This window comes from Bos indicus, chromosome 20 (assembly GCF_029378745.1).
Source record: "Bos indicus isolate NIAB-ARS_2022 breed Sahiwal x Tharparkar chromosome 20, NIAB-ARS_B.indTharparkar_mat_pri_1.0, whole genome shotgun sequence".
In the NCBI taxonomy this organism is placed as follows: Eukaryota; Metazoa; Chordata; class Mammalia; order Artiodactyla; family Bovidae; genus Bos; species Bos indicus.
This window is the reverse complement of record NC_091779.1, coordinates 1,498,304-1,525,660: the sequence shown is the minus strand read 5'-3', so window position 1 is coordinate 1,525,660 and position 27,357 is coordinate 1,498,304. Positions and strand designations below refer to the sequence as shown.

General features: G+C 43.7%; 1 protein-coding gene across 1 annotated transcript in view; it reads right to left on the bottom strand.

Moving 5' to 3' along the window:
• DOCK2 (dedicator of cytokinesis 2) overlaps positions 1–27,357 on the bottom strand; it is a 458,208-nt gene that overhangs the window by 391,514 nt on the left and 39,337 nt on the right. Inside the window, exons 7-14 of the mRNA XM_070774484.1 lie at positions 25,863–25,998; positions 23,705–23,859; positions 17,359–17,440; positions 7,171–7,306; positions 4,762–4,837; positions 3,724–3,800; positions 3,008–3,133; positions 1,671–1,795 (exon numbers count right to left, since the gene is read on the bottom strand). Coding sequence (XP_070630585.1) covers positions 1,671–1,795; positions 3,008–3,133; positions 3,724–3,800; positions 4,762–4,837; positions 7,171–7,306; positions 17,359–17,440; positions 23,705–23,859; positions 25,863–25,998 — 913 coding nt within the window. The remainder of the gene's footprint in view (positions 1–1,670; positions 1,796–3,007; positions 3,134–3,723; positions 3,801–4,761; positions 4,838–7,170; positions 7,307–17,358; positions 17,441–23,704; positions 23,860–25,862; positions 25,999–27,357) is intronic.

Genomic DNA, 27,357 nt, shown 5'->3' with positions numbered 1-27,357 from the left:
TGTTTCTTACTAATTTTATTTTTCAGAAAAGTTTCACAATCCAACAAAAAGAGGATGACTTAAATGCTTGGATTTTGCTTAACTAAGTATTAATTAATGGAGCCAATCTTTCCCAACAAAAAGGCAATTGTGAGGATATCTTTAGATTTAAAAAATAATTATCAATCTTCCTAGAATTTGATAGAAGTGGTTATTAGCCTAATTTTTAAACTGATAAATAAATTGGGGATTTTTCTTTTTAATCTCTAGGCATTACTTGCTGTTGTTTGCTGTTTAGTCACTCAGTCATGTCTGACTCTTTGTGACCCTGTGGACTGTAGCCCACCAGACTCCTCTGGGATTCTCCAGGCAAGCTTACTAGAGTGGGTTGCCATTTTCTCCTCCAGGGCACCTTTCCAACCCAGGGACTGAACCTGCGCCTCCTGAATTGGCAGGAGAATTCTTTATCACTGAGCCACCGGGGAAACCCGTTTAATAAGAGGGCCTAGAGTCTTAAATCAAACCCCATCTCTGCCACATACTAACTCTATGACCTTGCGAAAGTTATTTCACTTGACAAAGGTTTAGTTTCCCCCTCTGTAAAAATGGGGGAAGTAATAGTAATGCATCATGCTTATCACACGCCATTGTTGTTGTTGCTGTTTACTGGCTAAGTTGTATGAGATTCATTGCGACCCCATGGACTTTAGACCACCAGGCTGCTCTGTCCATGGGATTTCCTAGGCAAGAATACTGGAGTGGGTTGCCATTTCCTTCTCCAGGGGATACTTATCACAGTCTCTGGCATATAGCAATGCCTCTATGAATGCCAGCTATTTGTAGGTGGAGGGTAGAAAAATCTGCCTGAGCTCTAGGCCCCCAAGCTGAAGCAGAACACCTATCTGTACTCACACCACCATCTCCTGTGCGATCTGATCACCTACTGTGTGTGGCCTAAGAGGAATATTTGCCCATGCTGAAACTTCTACTGAGAGCTGATTTTATTTTCAGCTAAGTACTCTAAAAGGAGAAATTGAAAAGCAAAACCGTCCCACACACTGGACATAGCTGCTGACAACCTTACAGGAAATATAAGTAAATAAATGTAAACACACATGACAAATATTGTACAGGACATATGCTGTATAAATATTTATAGCAATATGCTTTGCATTCCTGAATACACTCTGCCCGCCCTCTGGAGACCAATTTACGGGTAAGGCTTTCCACCAGAATGTCTGGCTGAGCACCGGGGAGTCAGATTAAGTGTCGGCAATGTCTGTTTTGAGGACATTCTGTGTCTTCACACCAGCCCAAGGCTCTGTACTGTTCCTTTCTCCTGGTATTTCGCCTGAATAAACTAGCTCAGGTTGCAATGAGAACAGCATTTTGACTGCAAAAAGCCAACATAAAAACTAAGGCTGAGCAAGAAAGGAATAAGAGGTCATGAAAGGAAAGGGACAGACACTGAAAAGCCAACTGCTTTGCTGTAAAGAAATAACAACACACCAGGGCTTATTATGGGCTACCAGGCCAGCCAAACTCTAAAGGTGTGTGCCACATTACTCTGCACCACCCCCGAAGGCACCTGGCACTCAGAGAGCAGGATCAAGAACGGAAAAAGCAAGTCTTTACGAGCAGAGGCGCCCAAGGAGGGCCCTGTCACCCAGAGCAACAGCAGGGTCCCTTACAGGCAGCGTTTTGCCGTCCTCCGCACACACACACATGATCACTTCCACGTTCCTCTGTGTGGTCTTGTTGTACTTGTCAAAGTCGCCTTGTAAGAGAGTGATGTAGATGTCGTTCCTGACGTCCCCTGAGGCAGAGGGAGAGAGACAAGAGTTGGAGTCTGTGCAGCGAGAGAGACATCAACCAGAGGGCGCGGGGAGTGGGGGATTGGGGGAAGTGCCCCTCCTTGACATCTGTTAATGATACTAAAATCAGAACTACTTGGAAAAGCATTTTTACTTCATCAGGGCGCCCGGAGCAGAAGGTGACAAGAGGATGGAGGAACAGTAGAAAATTAGTTACGAAAGGGGAGGTGGTCACAGTTGGGCATGTTTTTCTCTCCATTAAAAATCGCTTAATTTTCATCCTCTAGTGACACCTTCTGGGAAGGCAAAGTAAAGCTTCAGTTGGATTGATCTTGGTGCGTAAATAACAACCACCGACAGTTCTCTCCATGGGTCTTTTACTGTGCAGAGGAGACAGAGTGACTCTCCACATGTGTCCAAGTAACACAGACAGGGCCAGGGGCCGGGCAGGGAGGGTCTTCAGGAGCTGAGGGGGTGGTGATAGCTGAAAGCCCTGCAGGGAATGCACAGGAACTGGCGTCTTAGTAAAGGCAGGCGTTAGTAAACTATGACTCCAGGGGACCACAGTTCAGCTGAGGAAAGAAGGGCTCAGTCAGTGAGAGTGCTCATGGATACCAGTACCAGACTCAAGTTTAAGGCAAACAGGCAAGTTTCAAAAGAGTATTATTATAGAATCTCATTTACTTTTTTTTTTTTTGTTACATACATATTTGGAAACTACATATAGTTGTGGTTACTTTTGGAGACAAAGATTTAAGAGAGCTTTTACTGTTTCGCTGTAGTCCTTTTTCATGTTATTGGACACTTTACAATAAGTGTGGACTATTTCTGTAAGAAAAAATAGCTTAACAGTTTAAGAGAATGACCATACTTACCCCTAGAGAGAGTGAAATTATTCCGCCTGAAGTAAAGTGGATGTCCATGGTAAATTATTAAGTGGTAAGTCAGTCACAGAACACTGTGCAGAGTATATCAAGTAATGGGACAGAAAGTGTATAGAGTGTGATTCCATTTGTGAGGGGAAGTGCATGTGTATATACTCACGTGTTTATGTTTATTATATAAATGCATTTTGGATATACAGTTGTTTTCAGCAGTTACCTTCAGGGAAAGAAATAGAGGAAAGCAGTAGAAAAGAAAGGAGCTGGCTGTTGAAAAAGAGAATGGATCACAGCAGCTAGGCCACCCTCAACCCCTCCCAGGGGAAGGAGAACCTGGCATGATGATCTCCGGGAATCCCAGCTTCCTGGCTACCACGGTGGTCCTGTCCACGAGGTGTGGGTAGTCCTTGCGGATCTGAATAATGTCACCCACGAGCATCTTCATGGTCACCCAGAGGCCTGGAAGGGAGCACTCAAGATGAAGAGCCAACTTCAAGGTGCTCTCTCAGCCTCTCCCTCCCATGGTCTCTCCCCTTGTTCTCTCTCCGGAGGAGATCGTGGAAGCAGAGACACGTAGCCACAGATGCAGTGACCCAGCCCTGGGGGAGGCCGGGAGTTGGGATGCAAAGAGCTCTGGAGTGAGACACCGCTGATTTGAATCCCACCGGTTACTTCCAGCAGGGTCAGCTTCTGTCACTTCATCACACCCCTCTAAACCCACCCTGTGTAAAGTGGGCTTGATCCCATCTATCTTATAGGACTGTGGGAAGGAGGGAAGCAAACAAGGAAACATCTCACAGGGCCTGACACACAGGAAAGAGTCAGGACACAGCGACTCCTCTCTCCCTTCAGCACAAGGACATGTCTCCCTTCTATTTCTCAGGCAGAGATTTCCATCTCTGTAGATCACGAGACCCCACTCTTCATAATGGCCTGTCTGGAAGGAAGGTTATGTCTCCCAGAGTCTAGGGGTTTGAGCTGGTTGCTGTAGAACCAAGGGAGCCCAAGCTGAAGTCTGGTCCAGCCTGCTTGGCCAGCAGGCTCTGTACCTTGCCCTCCGCTGTCCCCCTTGGAGGCTGTGACTTTGCCCAGCAGGCTGTGAAGGAAGTCATTCTCAGCTGTTACCCTAGACAGGAAAAGAGAGCACAAAATGTTTGCATGGTACCCTTATAGATTCCCTCCCCTGTGGTTTCAGGGGCTCCAGAAAGTTGCCCAGCCCCTCTACACACCTTAGGTGAAAAGGGAGCCTGCCCATGTCAGCTCAGAGTGTACCTGCCATCAAGAAGCACATCTCTCTCTTTCACAAAGCAATATGGCTCTAAAACTTGGAGAATACCTAGGCTACAAGTAGAGGCCATTTGTATTCCTAGGAAGATTCTTAAAAAGAAAGGATCCCCAAGCCCTCAAAGTGAGTATCTGCTCAGCAAGGTGGCACAGCTCTGGCTGTTCATGCTAAGTCCTAATCACATGCTAAATCCAAGTCACTGACCTCATTATCTGTTAAAAAAAAAAAAAAAAAATCCTCCTTAAACAAATGAGGACAATGTTCTCAAGCTTGGGGTCTTACTGTCTCAAGCTTTCTTAGATCAAGGAAAGGATGTCTACCTTCCTCACTGCCCTCCTTTAAAGTCATGGATATGCGTGCCCATGAGAACTAGGTCCTGACTCCCTGTTATATGCTCCTGGTATGCTGCTGCTTTGTAGCTTCATGGTCCCGGTCATATTTGTATCTGATGCACTGATCTGTTGTTACCTACCCATTTAATTCCCCACCTAAATATAAGCTTCATGAAAACAGCCATGTTGATCCTGTTTACCACCTCATGCTCCATGCCTAGCACAATGCCCAGCTCTCTGCCAGCTTTTAATCAAAGCTTGTTAAATAAATAACATCTCATGAACAAGCAGGTCAAAAGCTGGATGGTTTTGAATGCCTAGGCACTGAGACCATCATTCTTACCCTTTCCTCTTGGAAGGTCCTAACTGGCTGTTATCAACTCAAGGAACCAGTTCATTCTGCTTCTGAGTGGCCTTCAATCAGGAAAAATGTGGTTTCAGAGAATAGAAAGTAATGGGAAATCACTCACGGGTGAAAAGGAATGAAGTGCTGCTTTTCCTCATCACTTTCTGCTTTCCCCTTGATGATGTCTGTTATATCCATAACTAGAAAAAGAAGAGAAATGGCTTTATGGCTTAAGCCCTCCCGCTCCCAGGAAGGGATGACAATGGGATGAGATCGTAAGGCAGGAAGCTTAAAAAGGCAGGAAAGCTAGCATCGGCCACCTGGCAAACACCTCTGGGTAAGCCGGGCTGGGAGGAGGGCAGCCAGAGAAACGTTTGAGAGCCAGGGGCTTAGCAGAGGCTGAGGGGAAAGAGTCAGAGCCATGCCCATGGAACTAAGCAATTAGGTTTGCTTCTGACATATTCCTATTAGAGGTCTACTATACTGGAGAATCCCAGGGACGCGGGAGCCTGGTGGGCTGCCATCTATGGGGTCGCACAGAGTCGGACACGACTGAAGCGACTTAGCAGCAGCATACTGACAAAACCCAAGCACAGTGACTCCCTGTAGGGTCTGAAGAGCTAATCACCCTCTTTTATAAACGTGCTCATATTCACAGACACATATCTGGGGATCCTTGAACCCTACACTTCCAGAGGGATCCTGGATCTTCTGAAACTTGTCCTTAAATCAGCCACTGAAGCTCCATAAAACTAAGGTAAAGAACTCTTGCCCCAGAGCAGGGATTATAGAAATGGGGGCAGGGGGAGGAGCATTGAAACTTGCTAGCCAAATAGGGCCAAAATCCTAGCAACAAGAAATTCCTCAAACACTCCAGGCCCCCATCAGGGAACCATTAAAACTGCCCAGGTAATGATCAACTAGTGACTGTATCTAGCTCAAAAGAGGAGTTTAGGGAGCTGCGAGAAAGAGGGGAAACTGTTATTTGAACCTGGTTAGCATCCATTCTTTCTGATAAACAGACACTCCCCTCACCTATTCTCAGTGAGCTATATTTGGGTAGAACAATCTCCCTCTGGCTCCAGAGTTTTGGCCTGGGGATCAGGGAACCAAATCCCCCTGCCCAGAATAAGTACTTTGGGGATGAGCAAATGGCATATATTTTAGCTCCTGGGGCTTCTCCTGAAATGAATGGAAAAGAAGTGCTCTCTTTCCCCTGGGCTGCTAAGCAGGTAGGATGCAAACTTGGAAGAGCTAGCCAACTAATTGGACAGTCATCTTCAGAATAAGTCAGCAAAAGGACACAGGAGCTGAGAGATACAGAGATGAAAATTCATTTGAGTTCCTGGATCCAGTACTGCCTGAAGCAACCTATCCCTAAATCTTTCATTTACACCAGATTGCTGTCACTAGAAACCAGAAGAGAGAGCCAGTTATAGCTGGAGACAAAGACACACTTTGCAGTAAGGCCCTCGCCACTTTACCAGGTATGTGGTAAGGTCAGGAGTGCCCTTCATACAGAAACAGAGCATGTAGAGCAGGTCGTGGATCCACCAGGCCTAAGTCCCTCATTTGCAGACAAGAAAACTAAGGCCCTGGGGAAAAATGCTTGTCCAAGATCACCCATCTAGCTAGCTGGCAAAAATACCAGTTTAAACACCAGTTAGCTCAGGATAAGCTCATTTCTCCCATTCTGCCACTTGGCAAGAAGTGCCAGGGGACTTGGAGAACCAGCTGATTTGTCATGACAGAAGATCTGGGTGTCCTCAGGAGAAACCTGAGACATTGGGTTTAGATATGGCATACAGGGATTATAAATGGTACACAACTAAAGTGTTATATTTTAACCCAAAGAAGTAAAACTGGCATAAGAATTGCTATTTCCATGGGTGTCTAAATTGTCTTTTAAGAAAAAAAAATGTACTTTAGCTTAAATACAGTGAGTTAATTAAAAGAAAATATATTAGGTAAATAATACAGCAAGTGATAGTCAAATATAACAAGAGCCATAAAAGTGGGAAGAGAATAATGAAGTCTTGGCAACTCCCAGGAGAGCAGAGGCTTGGGGAGAAATGCAGAGGTGATGTTTATCTCAAGCAGCCTCGCTCGGTTGTGCCAAGGGTCCAACCCGGAATTGAGCGGTGTGGTGGGTGACTCATTCTGTTTAACTGCACCTCCTGTCCTGGGTATTTTTTTTGAAGGATGATTTGTTCCTCATAATTAGATCCCGCCTGTATTGTTCTTTCTTTTCCACCATGCTTGGGAGCGAAGGTACCAACGGCTCAGATAGCTCCGTGGTCCCAGCACTCTGCTCCAGATGCAGGGATTTCATTATTCACCATCTTTGTCATAAATCTGGACTTAGTCATCAATTACTTTGATTGAATCTCAAGAAATTTAAGTATTAGGGGCTGCCTGGCAAAGGTTTTTGAGCAAGGGAGGGCAAGGAGGAGAGCGAAAGAACAAGTCTTTGGAGCGCAATCACCTAGGACGTGCACTCCAGGAACGGGAGGTGCTGTGTGCGTGCCCTTACCTGCCACCCCGAAGGGCCGCCTCAGTCCCTGAGTGCACTTCTTTGTGTTTGTGTCCTTAAGATCCATCTTCCCAACTCGGACTATTTGACAAATTAAGTAAATTTTATCCCTGTTGAGGTCTTTGTTTCCAAGATCCTGTAGGGCAGGAAGTGAATAGTTACATATTGTGTCTGATGAACAAAAAATAGAAAAGAAAACCTAGTAATAGAGAATTCAGGGAGGGGGCTATGTTTATCACTTAGTATACATGACATAACTGCATTATACAATTAGTCCTGGAAAATGTGGAAAGCCAAGCTATCACATCCATTTCACACATAAGAAAAGTGAGCTTTGGAAAAGAAACTGGGTGACAGGACTCTGGTGTTCAGTCCTGATTCTTCCACTTCAAATTGATGAGAAAAGAAGGATAGAGGTGCGATGTCAGCTATACAGACAGGAGTTCCTATATGCCAGTGGATGGATCCAAAAATAGCATTTGCTACAAACGACTTCATCCGTCTGGTCACTGCTCAGTGTCTCTGAGGGAGAAGGCACAGGAAGAAGGGAAACCCTAACAATTGCCATCTGCTTGTGTGCTCAGCTGCTCAGTAGAGTCTGACTCTTCTGCAGCCCCACAGACTGTAGCCCAATAGGCTGCTCTGTCCATGGGATTCTCCAGGCAAGAATACTAGAGTGGGTTGTCATGCCCTTCCCCAGAGGATCTTCCCGACCCAGGGATCAAACCCACATCTCCTGCACTGGAAGGCAAATTCTTTACCACTAAGTCACCCAGGAAGCCCAAACAACTACCATTTACTGAGCACCTAATGCTGCCTGATAGCTCAGTTGGTAAAGAGTCTGCCTGCAATGCAGGAGGCCCCAGTTCGATTCCTGGGTCAGGAAGACCCACTGGAGAAGGGATAGGCTACCCACTCCAGTATTCTTGGGCTTCCCTGATGGCTCAGTTGGTAAAGAATCTGCCTGTAATGCGGGAGACCTGGTCTGATCCGTGGGCTGGGAAGATCCCCTGGAGAAGGGAAAAGTTACCCACTCCAGTATTCTAGCCAAGAGAATTCCATGGACTATAGTCCATGGGATCACAAAGAGTCAGATACATGACTGAGCAACTTTCACTTTACTTCACTTAACGTATGTAAATCACCCAGGCATCAAACAACCACAAGATCCCAGAGCTTCTAACACAACAGAGTTGACTCCAGCTCAGGCTACAGATCCAGTGCAGATAGGCAGGGACTCCATGCACGTACTTACTCTGGGCCCCTGGCTGAAGGATGACCTATCTTTCACAATAGGTCTATCTACTATCCCCAGAGCAGGGGGAGGGAATGCGTCAAGACACTTACTGGCTCTTAAAACTTTCACCCAGAAGAGAGGCCTATCACTTCCACTCCCGTTTCACTGGCCAAAGCAAGGGCCATGGCCATACCTAACTGCAAGGGGACAGAGAAGTATACTGAATTGTGTGCTCAGAAGGAGGAACGTAGAAGCTGTGAACACACTGATGTCTCAAACACTGTGAGAAGTGTCTCACACATCACTGTCTTCTTTGAGTCTTAACAACTCTCCAAAGTTCTATCATTAATACTATTTGTTGTTTAGATGCTCAGTCCTGTCCAACCGTTTGTGACCCCACTGACTGTAGCCCACCAGGCTCCTCTGCTCATGGGATTCTCCAGGCAAGAATACTGAAGTGGGTTGCCATTTCCTCCTCCACCAGGGATCAAACCCACATCTCCTATGTTGGCAGGCGGATTCTTTACCACTGAGCCATGAGGAAAGCCCAGTACTATTACTGTAGCCCAATTCAACATATGAGGAAACCAAAACACACGGAAGATAAAGGTCTTCCCCCAGGACATGACCTTAGTCCTTAGAGACACTGTCTGGTCACTCTGACCCCAAAGTCCATCAATCTAAAGGCCACAATGTTTCTCCATTAACCTAGGTGTTTTATCATCAGTGCTGTATGGATGGAGAAGCCTTGAGGCTACTGTAAGAATAAGACTGAAAACCAGAGGCAGGAGGCTAAATCCAAAACCTGAGAGCACCAGAGAACCCCCCGACTCTAGGGAACATCAATTGATAAGAGCTCATCCAAAAGCCTGCATACCTACACTGAAACCAAGCTCCACCCAAGAGCCAACAAGTTCCAGAGCAAGACATACCACGTAAATTCTCCAGCAACACAGAAACATAGCCCTGAGCTTCAATATACAGGCTGCCCAAAGTCACACCAAACCCACAGACATCTCAAAACTCACTACCGGACACTTCATTGCACTCCAGAGAGAAGAAATCCAGCTCCACCCACCAGAACACTGACGCAAGCTTCCCTAACCAGGAAACCTTGACAAGCTACTCATCCAACCCCACCCACAGGGAGGAACCTCCACAATAAAGAGGAACCACAAACTTCAAGAATACGGAAAGGCCACCCCAAACACAGAGATATAAACAAGATGAAAAGGCAGAGAAATACCCAGCAGGTAAAGGAACATGATAAATGCCCACCAAATCAAATAAAAGAGGAGGAGATAGGAAGTCTACATGAAAAAGAATTCAGAATAATGAGAGTAAAAATGATCCAAAATCTAAACACCACAATGCATTTCTTTCACCATCCAAAGGTGCACAGGAGGGAAACCCACCTGGACCACCCAGCATTCCAGTGCCCTGTTCAAATCTAAAAGCTTCAGTGTTCCTGAGACCCTCTTCCAGATGAGATTCAGCTGGAGAAGGAATGTTGAGGCACGTTGTTGGCATCAGAGCAGAGATCCCTGGTTCTGGCCTCACTAGAGAAGAGTTGCTGCTGCTGCTGCTAAGTCGCTTCAGTCGTGTCCGACTCTGTGTGACCCCATAGACGGCAGCCCACCAGGCTCCCCCGTCCCTGGGATTCTCCAGGCAAGAACACTGGAATGGGTTGCCATTTCCTTCTCCAATGGATGAAAGTGGAAAGTGAAAGGTAAGTCGTTCAGTCGAGTCCGACTCTCAGCAACCCCATGGATTGCAGCCTACCAGGCTCCTCAGTCCACAGGATTTTCCAGGCAAGAGTACTGGAATGGGGTGCCATCACCTTCTCCAAGAGAAGAGTTACTTCTCTTCCAAGTTAATTTTCATGCAGGCATATGTACTGGGAACGACCTGTCTGCTGACATCAGGGCCAGAGCCTAGTAAAGCAGCCATCCCCAGCTTTTCCCTATGGCTGGTGTGGGAGAAAGAGGGAGAGACATAGAGTTTCTGGGAACAAGACATGGCCTCAACATGGTCCACAATTCCTGCTTGGGGGCTGTCACGGTTACATTTTATGTGTCAACACGGATAGGCTGTGCTGCCTAGCTGCTTGGTCAAACACTAGACTGGCTGTATCTATGATGTATTTTGTAGGTCTGATTAGTATCTAAAATCAGTTGACTTTAAGTAAAGGGCATTTCCTTCCATGATGTAAGTGGGGCTCATCTAATCAGTTGAAGGTCTTAAGAGCAAAACCTGAGGTTTCCTAGAGAAGAAGGAAGTCTGCCTCAAGACACTGCAATGTATAAATCCTCCCTAAGTTTTCAGACTGCTGTCCAGCCCTACCGATTTCAGACGTGTGAGCCCCTCACAGTCACATGAGCCAAATTCTTAAAATAAATCTATGTATTTATGTATCTTATTGGTTTCATTTCCCTGGAAAACCCTTCACTGATACAAGGTCTGGCCTCTCACAGGTGGAAGAATAGATTCTCCCAAGTCTCCCAGTGGAAGGGAAACAGAGAACGTTGGGCAGAGGGGGCTTTCTAACCACAGAAGCCCCTCCCCTCATTTGCATTTCTTGCCTTGCTCAGTAGGCAACTGAGTTTGAGTTGCCAATCATCTCACAGCCAGCCAGTGGGACAGCCTCTTCTCTGGCCTGTCTGATGCCTTCCTCCAACTCACCCTGAAATCCCCCTTAAACTCATCTTTAGAAACCATGTTCAGTATTTCATTTCTCTTCCCGCTACAATGGTAATAGCTCCCTATTTCTTACCCTGTTAGTGTTAATTTTCCTCAGCTGATGTGAAAGGTCCTGGACATAATATATATTTCCAGCTATCCTATCCCACTGATTCCCCACTATTCTCTGCATGCAAGTACTCTATTTTTGTCACAAAGATTTCTTTATCACTCCACAAACACACAATGCCCACTTTCAACTCCAGATCTTTCTTCCTAAGCCCTCGTCTGTACCCCTGCCTCTAAAGATTACCTCTTATTCCTCTTTATATCCACATCCTTTCCATTCTTGAAAGCTCAGGTCCTGTTTCCCTCATAATGATCTCCATCTCTAATTACTTCTCCCCTCCCAGGAGGAATTTTTTATATCTTGAAATATCTATGTTGGTGTCTTTCAGAATCATTTCAGAGCTACAGAATCCCTGTCACCTGACAGGTCCCCTCCTAAATGTTACAGGACGAATTATGCCACCCCACCCCCACCCACCACCAAACTCATATGTTGACCTCCCACGTCTCAGAACATGACTGTACTTGGAGACAGGGAGGTTAGAGAGGTGATTAAGCTAAAATGAGGTCATTAGGGTAGACACTATTCCAATATGACCAATGTCCTTATAAGGACCTTGGGACACAAACACCGAAGAACGTGTGAGCACACAAGGAGAATGTGGCCATCTGCAAGCCAAGGGGAGAAGCCTCCAAAGAAGCCAACACTGCCAACACCTAGGTCTTGGACTTCCAGGCACTGAAACTGCGAGAAACTAAATTCTTATTGTTTCAGCAAAAACAACACCCAGCTGTGGATGTGATTGGCAACAGAAGTCAAGTCCAATGCTGAAAAGAGCAATACTGCATAGGAACCTGGAATGTTAGGTCCATGAATCAAGGCAAATTGGAAGTGGTCAAACAGGAGATGGCAAGAGTGAAAATAGACATTTTAGGAATCAGCCAACTAAAATGGACTGGAATGGGTGAATTTAACTCAGATGACCATTATATCTACTACAGGGAGCAAGAATCCTTTAGAAGAAATGGAGTAGCCATCATAGTCAACAAAAGACTCCGAAATCCAGTACTTGGATACAATCTCAAAAACGACAGAATGATCTCTGTTCATTTCCAAGGCAAACCATTTAATATCACAGTAATACAAGTCTATTCCCCAGCCAGTAATGCTGAAGAAGCTGAAGCTGAATGGTTCTATGAAGACCTACAAGACCTTCTAGAACTCACACCCAAAAAAGATGTCCTTTTCATTATAGGGGACTGAAATGCAAAAGTAGAAAGTCAAGAAATACCTGGAGTAACAGGCAAATTTGGCTTTAAAGTACAGAATGAAGCAGGGCAAAGTCTAATAGAGTTCTGCCCAGAGAACGCACTGGTCACAGCAAACACCCTCTTCCAACAACACAAGAGAAGACTCTACACATGGACATCACCAGACGGTCAACACCCAAATCAGACTGAATATATTCTTTGCAGCCAAAGATGGAGAAGCTCTATACAGTCAGCAAAAACAAGATCAGGAGCTGACTGTGGCTCAGATCATGAACACCTTATTGCCAAATTCAGACTGAAATTGAATAAAGTAGGGAAAACCACTAGACCATTCAGGTATGACCTAAATGAAATCCCTTTCGATGATACAGTGGAAGTGACAAATAGATTCAAGAGATTAAATCTGATAGACAGAGTGCCTTATGAACTATGGACGAAGGTTCGTGACATAGTACAGGAGGCAGTGATCAAGACCATCCCCAATAAAAAAATGCAAAAGGGCAAAATGGTTGTCTGGGGAAGCCTTACAGATAGCTGAGAAAAGAAGAAAAGCAAAAGGCAAAGGAGAAAAGGAAAGATATACCCATTTGAATGCAGAGTTCCAAAGAATAGCAAGGAGACATAAGAAAGCCTTCCTCAGTGATCAATTCAAAGAAATAGAGGAAAACAACAGAATGGGAAAGACTAGAGATCTCTTCAAGAAAATCAGAGATACCAAGGTAAATTTTCATGCAAAGATGGGCACAATAAAGGACCTAACAGAAGCAGAAGATATGAAGAAGAGGTGGCAAGAAAACACAGAAGAACTATACAAAAAAAGATCTTCTGACCCAGATAATCATGATGGTGTGATCACTAACCTAGAGCCAGACATCTTGGAATGCAAAGTCAAGTGGGCCTTAGGAATCATCACTACGAACAAAGCTAGTGGAGATGATGGAATTCCAGTTGAGCTATTTCAAATCCTAAAAGATGATGCTGTGAAAGTGCTGCACTCAATATGCCAGCAAATTTGGAAAACTCAGCAGTAGCCACAGGATTGCAAAAGGACAATGTTCATCCCAACCCCAAAGAAAGGCAATGCCAAAGAAAGTTCAAATTACCACACAATTGCACTCATCTCAAACACTAGTAAAGTAATGCTCAAAATTTTCCAAGCCAGGCTTCAACAGTATGTGAACCATGAGCTTTCAGATGTTCCAAGTGGATTTAGAAAAGGCAGAGGAACCAGAGATCAAATTGCCAACATCCACTGGATCATAGAAAAAGCAAGAGAATTCCAGAAAAACATCTACTTCTGCTTTATTGACTATGCCAAAGCCTTTGACTGTGTGGGTCACAACAAACTGTGGAGAATTCTTCAAGAGATGGGAATACCAGACCACCTGAACTGCCTCCTGAAAAATCTGTGTACAGGTTAAGAAGCAACACTTAGAACTGGACATGGAACAACAGACTGGTTCCAAACCAGGAAAGGAGTATGTCAAGGCTGTATACTGTCAACCCTGCTTATTTAACTTATATGCAGAGTACATCATGAGAAACGCTGGAGTGGAAGAAGCACAAGCTGGAATCAAGATTCCCGGGAGAAATATCAATAACCTCAGATATGCAGATGACGCCACCCTTATGGCAGAAAGTGAAGAAGAACTAAAGAGCCTCTTGATGAAAGTGAAAGAGGAGAGTGAAAAAGCTGGCTTAAAGCTCAACATTCAGAAAACGAAGATCATGGCATCTGGTCCCATCACTTCATGGCAAATAGATGGGGAAACAGTGACAGACTTTATTTTTGGGCTCCAAAATCACGGCAAATGGTAGCTGCAGCCATGAAATTAAAAGATACTTGCTCCTTGCAAGAAAAGTTATGATCAACCTAGAGAGCATATTGAAAAGCAGAGACATTACTTTGCTGACAAAGGTCCATCTAGTCAAAGCTATGGTTTTTCCAGTAGTTATGTATGCATGTGAGAGTTGGACTATAAAGAAAGCCAAGCACCGAAGAACTGATGCTTTTGAACTGTGGTGTTGGAGGAGACTGTTGAGAATCCCTTGGACTGCAAGGAGACCCAACCAGTCCATCCTAAAGGAAACCAGTCCTGCATATTCACTGGAAAGACTGATGCTGAAGCTGCAACTCCAATATTTCAGTCACCTGATGTGAAGAACTGACTCATTTGAAAAGAGCCTGATGCTGGAAAAATTTGAGGGTGAGATGAGAAGGGGACGACAGAGGGTGAGATGGTTGGATGGTATCATCGACTCAATGAACATGAGTTGGAGTAAACTCAGGGATGGACAAAGAAGCCTGGCATGCTGCAGTCCATGGGCTCTCAAAGAGTTGGAAACGACTGACCGACTGAACAAACTGACTGAAGCCACACCATCTGTGGTACTTTGTAACAGCAGCCCTAGAAAATTAATACACTAGGTAATCATATAAGTCTCCTAGGTAGGCTCCCTTTTTACCCCTTTTCTGTGAGAAAAAATTTCACTTGCTCAAAAGAAGAATCAGATCTTTAAGAGCTGTCTCATCAAAGACCCTTGGTATTGAGGAATCTTACTGCTATAAAAACAAGTAAAAATGCTTGAACACAAGTCATTCCCTGGAGGGTGTAAAAGCAAGCAGGTTCAGAAGTAGGCTTCAACCTCTGCTGTCTGCCAAACACTTTTACTTCGGCCTCACAAATCTCAGACATTTGGGGAAACTGAGGCAGGACAAGAACCCGTCAGACACATGCTACCTGATTTAGTAATTCGTTCTTGCTCCTTTAGGGCTTCCCTGGTGGCTCAGACAGTAAAGAATTCGCCTACAGTGCAGGAGACCTCAGTTCAATCCCTGGGTTGGGAAGATCCCCTGGAGAAGGGAATGGCTACCCACTGCAGTATTCTTGCCTGGAGCATCCCATGGACAGAGGCGCCTGGTGGGCTACAGTCCATGGGGTTGCAAACAGTCAGATACGACTGAGCAACTGACACACTAGTGCTCATATTACCATTCAGTGTTGTCCTGCGTGTGTTAGCAGCAACCCCTCAGCTGGGGAAAATCTGAGGAACCTTGTGTATAGGCTCCTTTCCTCTTATAGAACCAGAAGGTGAATGCTCAGGAAGCAGATGGAAGGGAAATCCAGCATTTGCCCACCCCATGTGCCAGTTCCTCGGGCTCTACCCCCAAAGAAGAAACTAGGAAGAGCTGACATCCAGAGACAAGAGAAATGAGGCCACCAAGGCACATGCCTGCCAAGTCATATCTCATCCCTAACTTAAACATCATCTCAATTTCCAGCTGGACATAAATCCCAGTCAAACACCATCACATCAGCCAGCTTTAATTATCTGCATTGCATGGATGGCCTCCTGACATCTCTCTTGTTTATTTACTCATTGAATCACTGTCTGAACCTCCCCATCACACCCTGAGCCAGGAGCCACCAGTTCACCTGCTGCCACATCCTCAGCACCCAGCTCAGAGCTTACAAAGTGCAGGTGCTCACTGGTAGCACTTGAATCAACAGAAGAAGCTAGAGCGCCATGACCTTTCCTGCCCTGAAATGAAGACTCCCATCATTTCAAGAGAGCGAAGTGTCAGCAGTTAAGCCAGTCAACCAAGGTTCTCAAGTTCATCTGCTGTGGGAAGAAGAGGTAGGGCACAGGCAGAATTCCACTAAGGCAGGATCACGTCTCATTACTACTGAATGACACAAACTTACCAATGCCCTTTCCTGCATGTTTGCATCATGAATTGGTTCTCTGCAAAATGAACCACTGATTGATTCCCTGTCTCTCTCCCTCTTGTGAAACATCTGTCTCCTGGTTTAATCAGGAAGCTCCATGGGATTCTCCTATTTATCAAGAAAATAAATAGGTTCCTCCTTCTAACTAATAATAGATAAAGAGCACTGAGGCACATTTATATATGCCAAGAAAACTTTTGTGTAAGCAATTAGGATCTATGATCTTATTCCAGGCCTCTGGCCCATTTTTCAGGAACTAACAAACAAAATAAATCAGCTGTGCTCCAATCTAATTGCAACACAACATAAGACATAGAACTTAATGGGCTGTAAATGGAAAATTATTGTGGAGCAAGGTAGGTTAATCTAGCATGTTGGTCACTCCTGGATCAAACCCACGGGTTTGATCCATGCCCAGATCTCTCCCCAGCTCCTCCTCTGAAATCTCCCTTTTTCACATGCAACACAGTGAAAAATCTCATAAATTCTCTTCTCCCCAAAGACACTTGCAGAAAACACCAATATTCTTGGATATTTTAAGATCATACTCTGAACACACCTTGGTGGAAATAGGGAAAGAGTGGGTTTCTGCAGGAAATGATAACCCTTATCTCCTTCTTTCCAGTATTTCTCCCTTTTAGAACTAAAAGGCCAAGTCACTCTCGAGATAAATCATCCAAATAACAACTGATTTCAACATTTCTACTTATGTGTTGCCTTGTGAGTATTGGTATTTAAAAGGATGATCCCAGGGAACCGTAAGAGCCTTAGTCATCTATGACTTAATTGTGTTCAGAATATCCAATTTACCAAGGCAGTCAATGTTCTAGAAAGGCCCTTATTAATATCAAGTATTTTGTAAAGGTTTTTTAGAGAGTCTGAACAGAAAGAAGGAACTCATGTTAACTGTGAATCAATCTGAATCTGCTGTATCTAGTTCACCTAAACATTATTGCTGGAAGAGGTGTATGCTTGTTTACACGTGCTCTTCACTGCATGCACACAGGTGAAAAGGAGAGAGGCAGTGAAGAAGAGGGAGCCAGGAGGAGATCCACCTTCCCAAGTTTCCTCTTTGCAGAGACCCCAGAACACAGCTCTGCACCAAGGCCACGCTTCCTGCTGACCACTGACCAGCCCCGTTTCCAAGACTCTGGGCTGGTAAGTGTGGGATGTGGCACCCAGAGGACTGCACACACCTACCGTGAAGACCACCTTCAGGTTATTGAGCATCTCGATCTCCTTCGGGAAGCCCCTGCTGCCCCATCGCACCAGGTAGTTCTCACTGTGGGAAGAGAAGCGCAGCCTGTTACCGTCAGGGGTCTCAACAGTCATGCGGTAAAGATACCCACTGAGCCTCTGCTGTGGGCCCGACACCATGCTGCTTGCTGGGGACACAGGAGCATCTGAGACAGACTCTCCCTGTCTGTCCCTTCCTCCAGGAGATCACAGTGCCATCAGAGAGGCAGACGTGAGACCAGCCAGACCATGGAATTACTAACATATGTGTGTTCACAACCTCTTTCCCCCTCCTATCCAGCAAGCAAATTCTAACTCAGCTGCCTAATGTTTTTGAAGAGCAGCAGTTTTCTATGTAGAGGTGATAAAGAGTGGCAGAGGGAAAGGATCCTTTCCTCTCAAGGGAAAGGATTTTTATGTGTTTCATTGGACATTAAGAATATATTGATGTGCAGCCACTGTGGCAGGTCCTTAAAAAGTTAAACATAGAATTGTCATGTGACCCAGCGATTCTACTCCTAGGTCTCTACCTAGGAGAAATAAAGACATATATTCATACAAAAACTTATACATGGATGTTCATAACAGAGTTATTCATAATGGATGTTCATAACAGAGTTATTCATAATAGCCAAAAAGTGGAAACAACCTAAATGTCTATCAGCTGATGAATGGATTAAAAAAATGTGGTATATCCATTCAACAGAATCTCACTAAGCCATAAAAGGGAATATAGTACTGATTGACAATTGTTATAACATGGATGAATCTCTAACATATTAAGTGAAAGAATACAGACACAAAAGGCCACATATTATATGATTCCATTTATATTAAATGTCCAGAATAGGCAGGTCCGTTGAGATAGAAAGTTGATTAGTGGTTGTCAGTGGGGTTAAGAACAAGGGAATTGGGAGTGACTGCTAATGGGTACGAGTCTTACTATTGGGGTGATGGAAATGCTCTAACATTACATAGTAGGGATGGTTGAACAAAATTAAAAATATACTAAAACCATTGAATTGTATGTTAAAAAGTGGCAAAGTTTCTGTTATGTGAATTATGTCAATAGTAATAATAAAAAAGAAAAAAATCATTAAAAAACAAACAAAAAGAATATATTAAGAATATATTAAAATTCCCTGGCAGTCTAGTGGTTAGCACTCCATGCTCTCACTGTTGAGGGCCTGGGTTTAATCCCTGGTTGGGGAACTAAGATCCCACAAACCATACAGCACAGCCCCCCAAAAAAGAATGTATTTGCCCTTCCCACCTTATTCCCTTTTCAAGACTTGAGTAAAGATTTGAATGATTTTAAGTAATCCATTGAACCCACTGGATGTAGGACCATCTCCTTGAATGAATGTCACACTGTGATGGGCCACAGAAGGCCTTAGCCAGTATTTAATATACACTTAAGTAATGATTTACATGCAGTCATGACAACTATATATATATATATATATATATATATATATGCAATCATGCTATAAAGGAAACGTTCAGGATGTTGTGAGGATGTACATCAGAAGAACCAGCCCTAGTCTGGGTAGTTAGGGGGGTCTTTGCTGAGGATATGACATGCAAATAAAGTTGGCCAGGCAAAGAGAGTGGGAAAAAGAAATGGTTCGGGCAAAGCAACAATGTGTGCAAAGGCCCTGAGACAGGATGGAGCTTATGCATCTAAAAAGCAGATCCAAGGGAAAAGTTGCCAGAGAAAAATTAGAAGGATAGGCCAGACCATGTAGGCCACATAGGATGTAAAGATTTTGGCTTGATTCTTACAGTAGGGAGCACCCACTGACAGTTCGTATGAAGAGCAGTCACACAGTTCTGACAGCTGATCATTCATCAACTCATAGCTTCTAGCAGCAGTACACTGTATACACAGCCTTGCCTGGCTCAGGCTAGTCAGTCCAGCTGCATCAGCAAGGTCAGGAAATCTAGCACTGCTTTTTTTTTTTTTTTAATTTATTTTTATTGAAGTATGTTTGCTTTACAATGTTGTGCTAGTTTCTACTATACAGAAAATCAATCATCTACATGTATACATATTTCTCCTCCCTTTTGGATTTCCTTCCCATTCAGGTCACCACAGCGCATTAAGTATTGATTACTGATTAGAGTTCCCTGTGCTATACAATAGGTTCTCATTCGTTATCTATTTTAGACACAGTATCAATAGTATATATATGTCAATCCCAATCTCCCAATTTCTCCCACCCCTCCATTTACCCCGGTATCCATACTGTGGTTCTCTACGTCTGTCTCTATCTCTGCTTTGCAAATCCAATCACCTATACCATTTTTCTAGTACTTCTTTAACTTAGAAGATTAGTATAATTAGGCTGCAGTCCATGGGGTTGTGAAGAGTTGGAAACGACTGAGAGACTTCACTTTCACTTTTCACTTTCACACATTGGAGAAGGAAATGGCAACCCACTCCAGTGTTCTTGCCTTGAGAATCCCAGGGACGGGGGAGCCTGGTGGGATTCTGTCTATGGGGTCGCACAGAGTCAGACACGACTGAAGCGACTTAGCAGCAGCAGCAGCAGCAAGGAAATAACAGCTACCCAGCTTCAGACTGACACAGGGAGTGCTTCCCAGTTCCCCAGCCCCTTCCCTGTATTGTGCCTGCCCTCTTCTTTGTTTTCTACTCTTTTTTTCCTTCATTCTTTGGTAGAGGGTGGGCTCTACCCCCTCGTGTCCCTCCTCCTCATCCCTCCCTCTCCTGAGGGCTCCTCTGTGTCTCCAGCTCTCTCAGAGGCATCACTCAGGCATGCCCCGTCGAGCACATCATTTGATGTGGCACATCAGGGAACAGAGCTGCCATCTCACTGATCCATTGCTTCCCTCCCCAGAGCTGGTTCAGGCCATCCATCACTTCGATGAGCCAGTAGGCCAGGCACCCTTGTCAATTCAGCTATGAGGAATCCTTGTGTTTTTCGAGAGGCAAGGAGCACTTTCATGATCTTTGTCACAGGTGTCTTGGGAGCAGCTGGCAGGGAATAGCAAGGAGCCTATGACATGCCCAGCATCTCACGGTGGGTGCTGAGGAAGCAGGAACACTTGCTCGGTGTCTGCTGAGGCCTAGCCAGAGGAGCTGGACTGATTCTTTAAATTAGGGATTTAAGTTTGCTATAAAAAATAGTTTTCCACCATACAGTGATACGGAGAAGGCAATGGCACCCCACTCTAGTACTCTTGCCTGGAAAATCCCATGGATGGAGGAGCCTGGTAGGCTGCAGTCCATGGGGTCGCTAGGAGTCGGACACGACTGAGCAACTTCACTTTCACTTTTTACTTTCATGCATTTGAGAAGGAAAAGGCAACCCACTCCAGTGTTCTTGCCTGGAGAATTCCAGGGACAGGGGAGCCTGGTGGGCTGCTGTCTCTGGGGTCGCACAGAGTAGGACACAACTGAAGCGACTTAGCAGCAGCAGCAGCAGCATACAGTGCTAAGACCCTGGTGAGACCCACTGAGGATATCTGATACAACTCTTTCCTTGGTGACAGACTAAATTGGAAACTAGCTTATCTTTGGAGTCAGACGGACCTGGGTAGAAATCTCACCTCTGCCATTTTATAAATACATGTGATCTTGAGCAAGTCATTTGACCTCTCTGAGCCTCATTGTCTCATCCAAATCACCTGGAGTAATGATTATATGGGATCATATACAGACCTCAGTTTAATCTTTTTAGATAGTCAATCTATGTTTCATAATTGTCTCCAGGAGGGCCATTATTTTCTAAAATGAATTTTGTAAAGTTACTAGGAACTGTATGGGGCTTCCCAGGTGGCTCGGTGGTAAAGAATCCGCCTTCCAAGCAGAAGACACAGGGAAGATGCCCTGGAGGATCTTCCTGGAGAAGGGTTGGGAAGATCCTCTGGAGAAGGAAATGGCAATGCACTTAACTCTTGCCTGGGAAATCCTATGGACAGAGGAGCCTGGCAGGGTATAGTTCATGGGGTCACAAAGAGTCAGACATGACTTAGAAATTTCATCAACACAATCAAGGTAAGAAGATATCACATTCTCAATTGCAGTAGACGGCTCAGGCTCCAGCTGCAATCTGTTGCACTAACTGGGATCTCGAATATGGGACCAGGTGTTGGCTCACAACCCCACTGGAGGGCACAGACAGTGGTCACCTGGGAGGAAGGATGGACTGAGCCACAAGTAGAGGCCAAGGCTGGCAGTGGTGGCCAGAGATACATCAAAGTCTTTTCTCAGGAGATTCCCAACACTGTTTTGCCTTCCTTGAAATGAGGTGCCCAGAAGTTCCCTTACCTTTTCCATTCCCAAGAACAATTAATTGAGGTGATTACAAGAACAGCCACTTGGAGCACCATGTGACAGGCCCTGTGCCTCGTGCACTTTTTCTTATTAAAAACCTGTGACCCTGTGAGGTTGACACGTGCATTTTGCAAATGGGACACTCTGGCTTAAGAAAGATTAACAGCTTGCCCAAGACTAAGAAGGAATAAATGGTGGGGCCACAACGTGAACCTGCCTAGATCCTAGATTACAGAGCCCACACTCCCAGCCTGTCACTGCCATTGAGGACACAGCATTTTCACCATTCATTTAACTCTCTTTTTTAAAAATATATTTTTATTCTATCCAGTGCTATCTGTTTGAATCTTATTATTTCCATTGTTTTCCATTAATCAAAAATTGCTTACAAAACCCTATTGTGTGATGTGGATAAACCTAGTCTGTCATACAGAGTGAAGTCAGTCAGAAACAGAAAAACAAATACTGTATAGTTAACAGGTGGACTGGTTCAAATTGGAAAAGGAGTACATCAAGGCTGTATACTGTCACTCTGCTTATTTAACTTATACACAGAGTACATTGTGCAAAATGCCAAGCTGGACGAATCATTAGCTGGAATCAATATTGCCAGAAGAAATATCAACAGCCTCAGATATGCAGATGATACCACCCTCATGGAAAAAAGGGAAGAGGAACTAAAGAGCCTCTTGATGAAGGTGAAAGAGGAGAGTGAAAAAGCTGACTTAAAACTCAACATTCAAAAAACTAAGATCATGGTATCCAGTCCCATCTCTTCATGGCAAATAGATGGGGAAACAATGGCAGACAGTATTTTCGTGGGCTCCAAAATCACTGTGGACAGTGCCTGTAGCCCTGAAATTAAAAGACGCTTGTTCCTTGGAACAAAAGCTATGACAAACTTAGGGTATTAAAACCAGAGACATTACTTTGTTAACAAATGTCCTTATGGTCAAAGTTATGATTTTTCCAGTAGCTATGTACAGATGTGAGAGGTGGACTGAGAGCTGAAGAATTTATGCTTTCAAAATGTGGTGCTAGAGAAGACTCCTGAGTCCCAAAGGAAACCAATCCTGAATATTCACTGGAAGGGCTGATGTGGAAGCTGAAGCTCCAATATTTTAGTCACCTGATGTGAAGAGCTGACTCACTGGAAAAGACCCGGATGCTGGGGAAGATTGAAGGCAGAAGGAGAAGGGGATGACAGAGGATGAGATGGCTGGAGGGCATCACCTACTCAATGTACATGAGCTTGAGCAAACTCTGGGAGATGGAGAGGGAAGCCTGGGTGCTGAGTTCTGGGGTCACAAAGAGTCAGACATGACAGCGTTGAAGAACAACACATATATATGGAATGTAGAAAAATGGTACTGATGAACTTATTTGTGGAGCAGGAATAGAGATGCAGATGCAGGAATAAAGATGCAGATGCAGGAACAGAGACGCAGATGCAGGAATAGAGACGCAGATGCAGAGAATGGATGGAGCAGGGGAAGGAGAGGATGGGACATACTGAGATGGTACCACTGACATATAAACACTAACGTGTGTAAAACAGATAGCTAATGGGAAGTGGCTGCATAGCACAGGAACTTAGCTCAGTGCCCTGTGATGACCTGGAGAGGTGGGATTGGTGGGACAGGTGGGAGGGAGGGGTATATGTACACATACAGCAGATATACAATATATCTGCTGATACAGCAGAAGCTAATACAGCACTGTAAAGCAATTATACTTCAATTAAAAATAAAAATACACATATGTTTTTTTTTAATTTAAAAACCCTACTATGTAACCATAACTCTACTTTTAGAAAAAATGCCATGGTAAGTAATATTTCCACCTGACTCCCACATCCTAAAAAAAGTTATGTCCACATTCTCAGTTAGGCTGTTTTTCTACTGGCTGGGAATTTCTCCACAAGTAACGGTGGAAGGAAAAGATGGTCGGAGCTCTGCCAACCCCCACCTCCCAAATGCATAGAAGTCAGGCAATACCGAACATACTTACCTTATGACCATTTGCTTGTTGGGGTCATAGAGAGACATGAAGAGCTCAGCATCTTCCCCAATTCTGCACACAAAGTTTCTCACAAAGACATAGAGGCTATGGGTAGGGGATGAGGAAATCCGGGAATACATTCCATAATCAGGCTGATCTTTTGACTGAGAGGTGGAAGGGAAAAGAGAGGAAAAGAGAAAATTAGCCCTGCACCACTTAGGACAATGGAAAGGTGGCCCAGGATATTGAGAACTATGTAGGTTTTGAGCCTAAAGATTTCAACATTATGTTCAGGCCTGCCACCAAAAGCATCTTTTGTCTGAGTCAAGTCACTCTGACTGTCTTGATCTTGATCTTGGGGAATATCGCAAACAATCTAGCCTTTCTCATAAAATTTAGTGTCATAAAAAGCACAAACTATATAAAAGAAAAAAATGCTTAAACAGACTTTATCAAAACTAAATATTTTGCTCATTGAAAGATACATTTCTCCCAGGTAAGCACTGGGAGAAAATATATTTGCAAAACATACATATGATAAAAAATTTTCATCTGGAATATACAAAGAATTCCTACAACTCAATGATAAGAAAACCAACCCAATGAAAATGGGCAAGGTATTTGAACAAACACTTCACAAAAAAAGATACAAATGGTAAAGGCCAGTAAGCACATGAAAATTACTAATCATTCAGGGACATTCGAAACAGCAATTAGGTACCCCTACACAACCACTAGACTGACTGAAGTTAAAAGACTGACAATATCAAGTGTTAAGAATGCAGAGAAGCTGGCACTCATGTGTTGCTGATGGGAACCCAAGACTGTGCAGCCCTTTTGGGAAATACTATGGCAGTACCTTAAGAGCTTAAACATACTCTTATCATACAGTCCAACAACTATTACCCAAAAAGAATAAAAACATTTGCCCACACAAAACTTTGTATGTAAATGTTCATAGCGTTATTAGTTATAATAGCCCTGAATTAGAAGCAACCCATATATTTAACAATTGATATATGATATATACCCTTGGTCAATGGTATAGCAACTGAACAATAAAAAGGAAAAAACACTAATATGCACAACAACATTAACCTCAAAAACATCATGCTGAATAAAAGAAGTCAAACACCAAAACCATATGATTCCTTTCATATTAAATTCTAGAAAAGACAGTAGAGTCATGAAGAGGGTTGCTCAAGACTTGGGGTTGGAGAGGGGGGTTGAACTGCAAAGAAACTCAAAGAAACTTTTAAGATGTTGGAACTATTCTATACCTTGATTGTTGTAGAGTTTGTCCAACACTATATATTAATAAGATTCACTAGATTGCAATTTTAAATGAATTAATTTTATTGTATGAAAATTACATCTCAGTAAAGTAAAAATAAAATTTCTTTCAAATAATGCACAGTGGTAAAATACTTAAAAAAATATAAATCAGATTAGGTTAACCTTGTAAAGATTATGTTTCCTTGGAATCTTCTGTTGGCTTCCTACCACAGTTGGAACAACATCTTCCACAGTTGGAATGACATCTTATTCTTCCCCATGAATCTTAGGTCCTGTGAAAGCCAACTCCTGCTACCTGCCTCTCCAAAGTATTGCCTAAACTCTTTCACTGCTCTTTAGCCCCCATCCATACTGGCCTTTCTACTCCTTGAAGATTCAGAGCTCAGTCCTACCTCAGGGCCTTTGCACATGCCAACCTCCCCCACCACCGCACTGAACATCTTATCCCCAAATCTTCCTAGGCCTGTTGCCTTCACATTATACAAGTGTCATCTCAGATGTCCCTCCTGGGAGAGGTCTTTCCTGATGGTACCTTTAAAAATAGCTCCTGATTCACTCTGTTTCACATAACCCTAATTGATTGCCTTTTAGAAATTCATCCCCATCTGGAATTATTTACTCAATTACTTTTTTTTTACATTTCTTCTTTTTTCCTCTCTGGAATAGAAAATCCTGGCATTAAACCTCTCATGGGCTGAATCAAGATCTGAGTATAAACCACAATAAAATGCATGTTGTTACTGATCATCTCAGGTCATAGGGCAGATATCCCTTTGAATAATATACAGTCTGGTTAATTAGGTTATTTTAAGCTTATGGTGTGCTAAAACCTGCTTCCTTTGGCCAACAAAGTCTGTTTCACAAAGCTCACCATCTCTTCTTTAATACGCTCTGTGATTTTATCAGTCGCTTCTTCATGTGCATGGAACAAGCTGATGACACTGGTATTATCAGGGTCCAGGATATTTCCATCTTCATCTCTGACAATCAGATCAAGCTCAAGGATTCTGAAAAGCAAGAATGTGAGACAAGGATAAATCAAGGGAGACGGAAGCCTAACAGAACACTGGTGAGAAGTTTCTACCAGAAAGTTCACATGATCTCTGAGAGTCATAGGCTCCCTTAGAACAGCTCTACACAGATAGCTTTGCACGCAGATGGGAGGCACAGTGATATAGATCAGCCTTTCTGGGAGGTATTGCAGCAGTGTGTATTAAAAAAAATTTAATGCATATTTCCTGTGATACTGAACCCAGAGAAACAACCACACTTGAACAAGGATGTGTGTGTATCAGCAAAGTATTAAAAAATACTAAAATTAACTTAGTTAACTAGTTAACACTAAAATGTCTATCAAAAGAGAAAATGGCTAATCTGTAATGGAATTCGTAATGAAATTCCATGTAGTAGGGCTTTAAAAATATGACACAGTTTTGATATGTGTCTTTCTTTCTTTGGCTGACCCAGGTCTTAGCACACGGGATCTTTGGTTTTCACTTTGGTATGTGGGATATTTGTTTTTATTTTTTAGTTCCAGCATTAGTTGCAACATGTGGGATCTAGTTCCCTGAGCGGGAATCGAATCTGGGATCCCTACCTCGGGAGTGCGGAGTCTTAGCCACTGGACCAACAGAGAAGTCCCTAGTTTTGATAAATTTAACTATATATATTAGTGGGGGGCGGGAATCAAGCTTGAAAAGATGCATACAGAGTGTATTTAGTGAAAAAACAAAACAAGGCAGGTGTGTTACGTGGGTGCATGTGCAGAGACAGATATGGACACGTGTACCAACACTACCAACATGTGTATCCGTGAGGAGAGGCAGGGCCCTGGGACTAGGACAGGTGGAGGGGTCAAGGGAGAATTTTGCCTTATCTCTATGTGTTTAATGCTTATATAATAGAACATAATGCAGTATGATATATGATACATAATGCAGGGAAGGTATTCATGAACCGTTTATTAATACTATTTTGAAAATAATTGTTGGGGGTGGGAATCTCAGATATATCTTTGTTATCCATGGCTTGCTCTTTAACTCTGTGACTTCAGGGTCACAAGATTTTCCCCTGTTTGGTATTGATTTGTTTCAACTGCAGCTGCCATTCTGATTGGCATCAATGGTACTAATAACAGCAAAATACTCACACAGCACTTGCAATAAGCTGTACATTAAATTGCTCACACATATTAAGGCCTTTAACTTTAATATTAAGGCCTCCCTATGAGGGAGGTACTGTTAACACCTCCGTTTTACAGATGAAGAAAAGACTGAGTATAATTTCTTCATGTCACATAGCTAGTAAAAAGTAATGTGGCGTATTTGTCTACACTCTATTTTCAGTGCAACCCCCTCCAGTGTTCT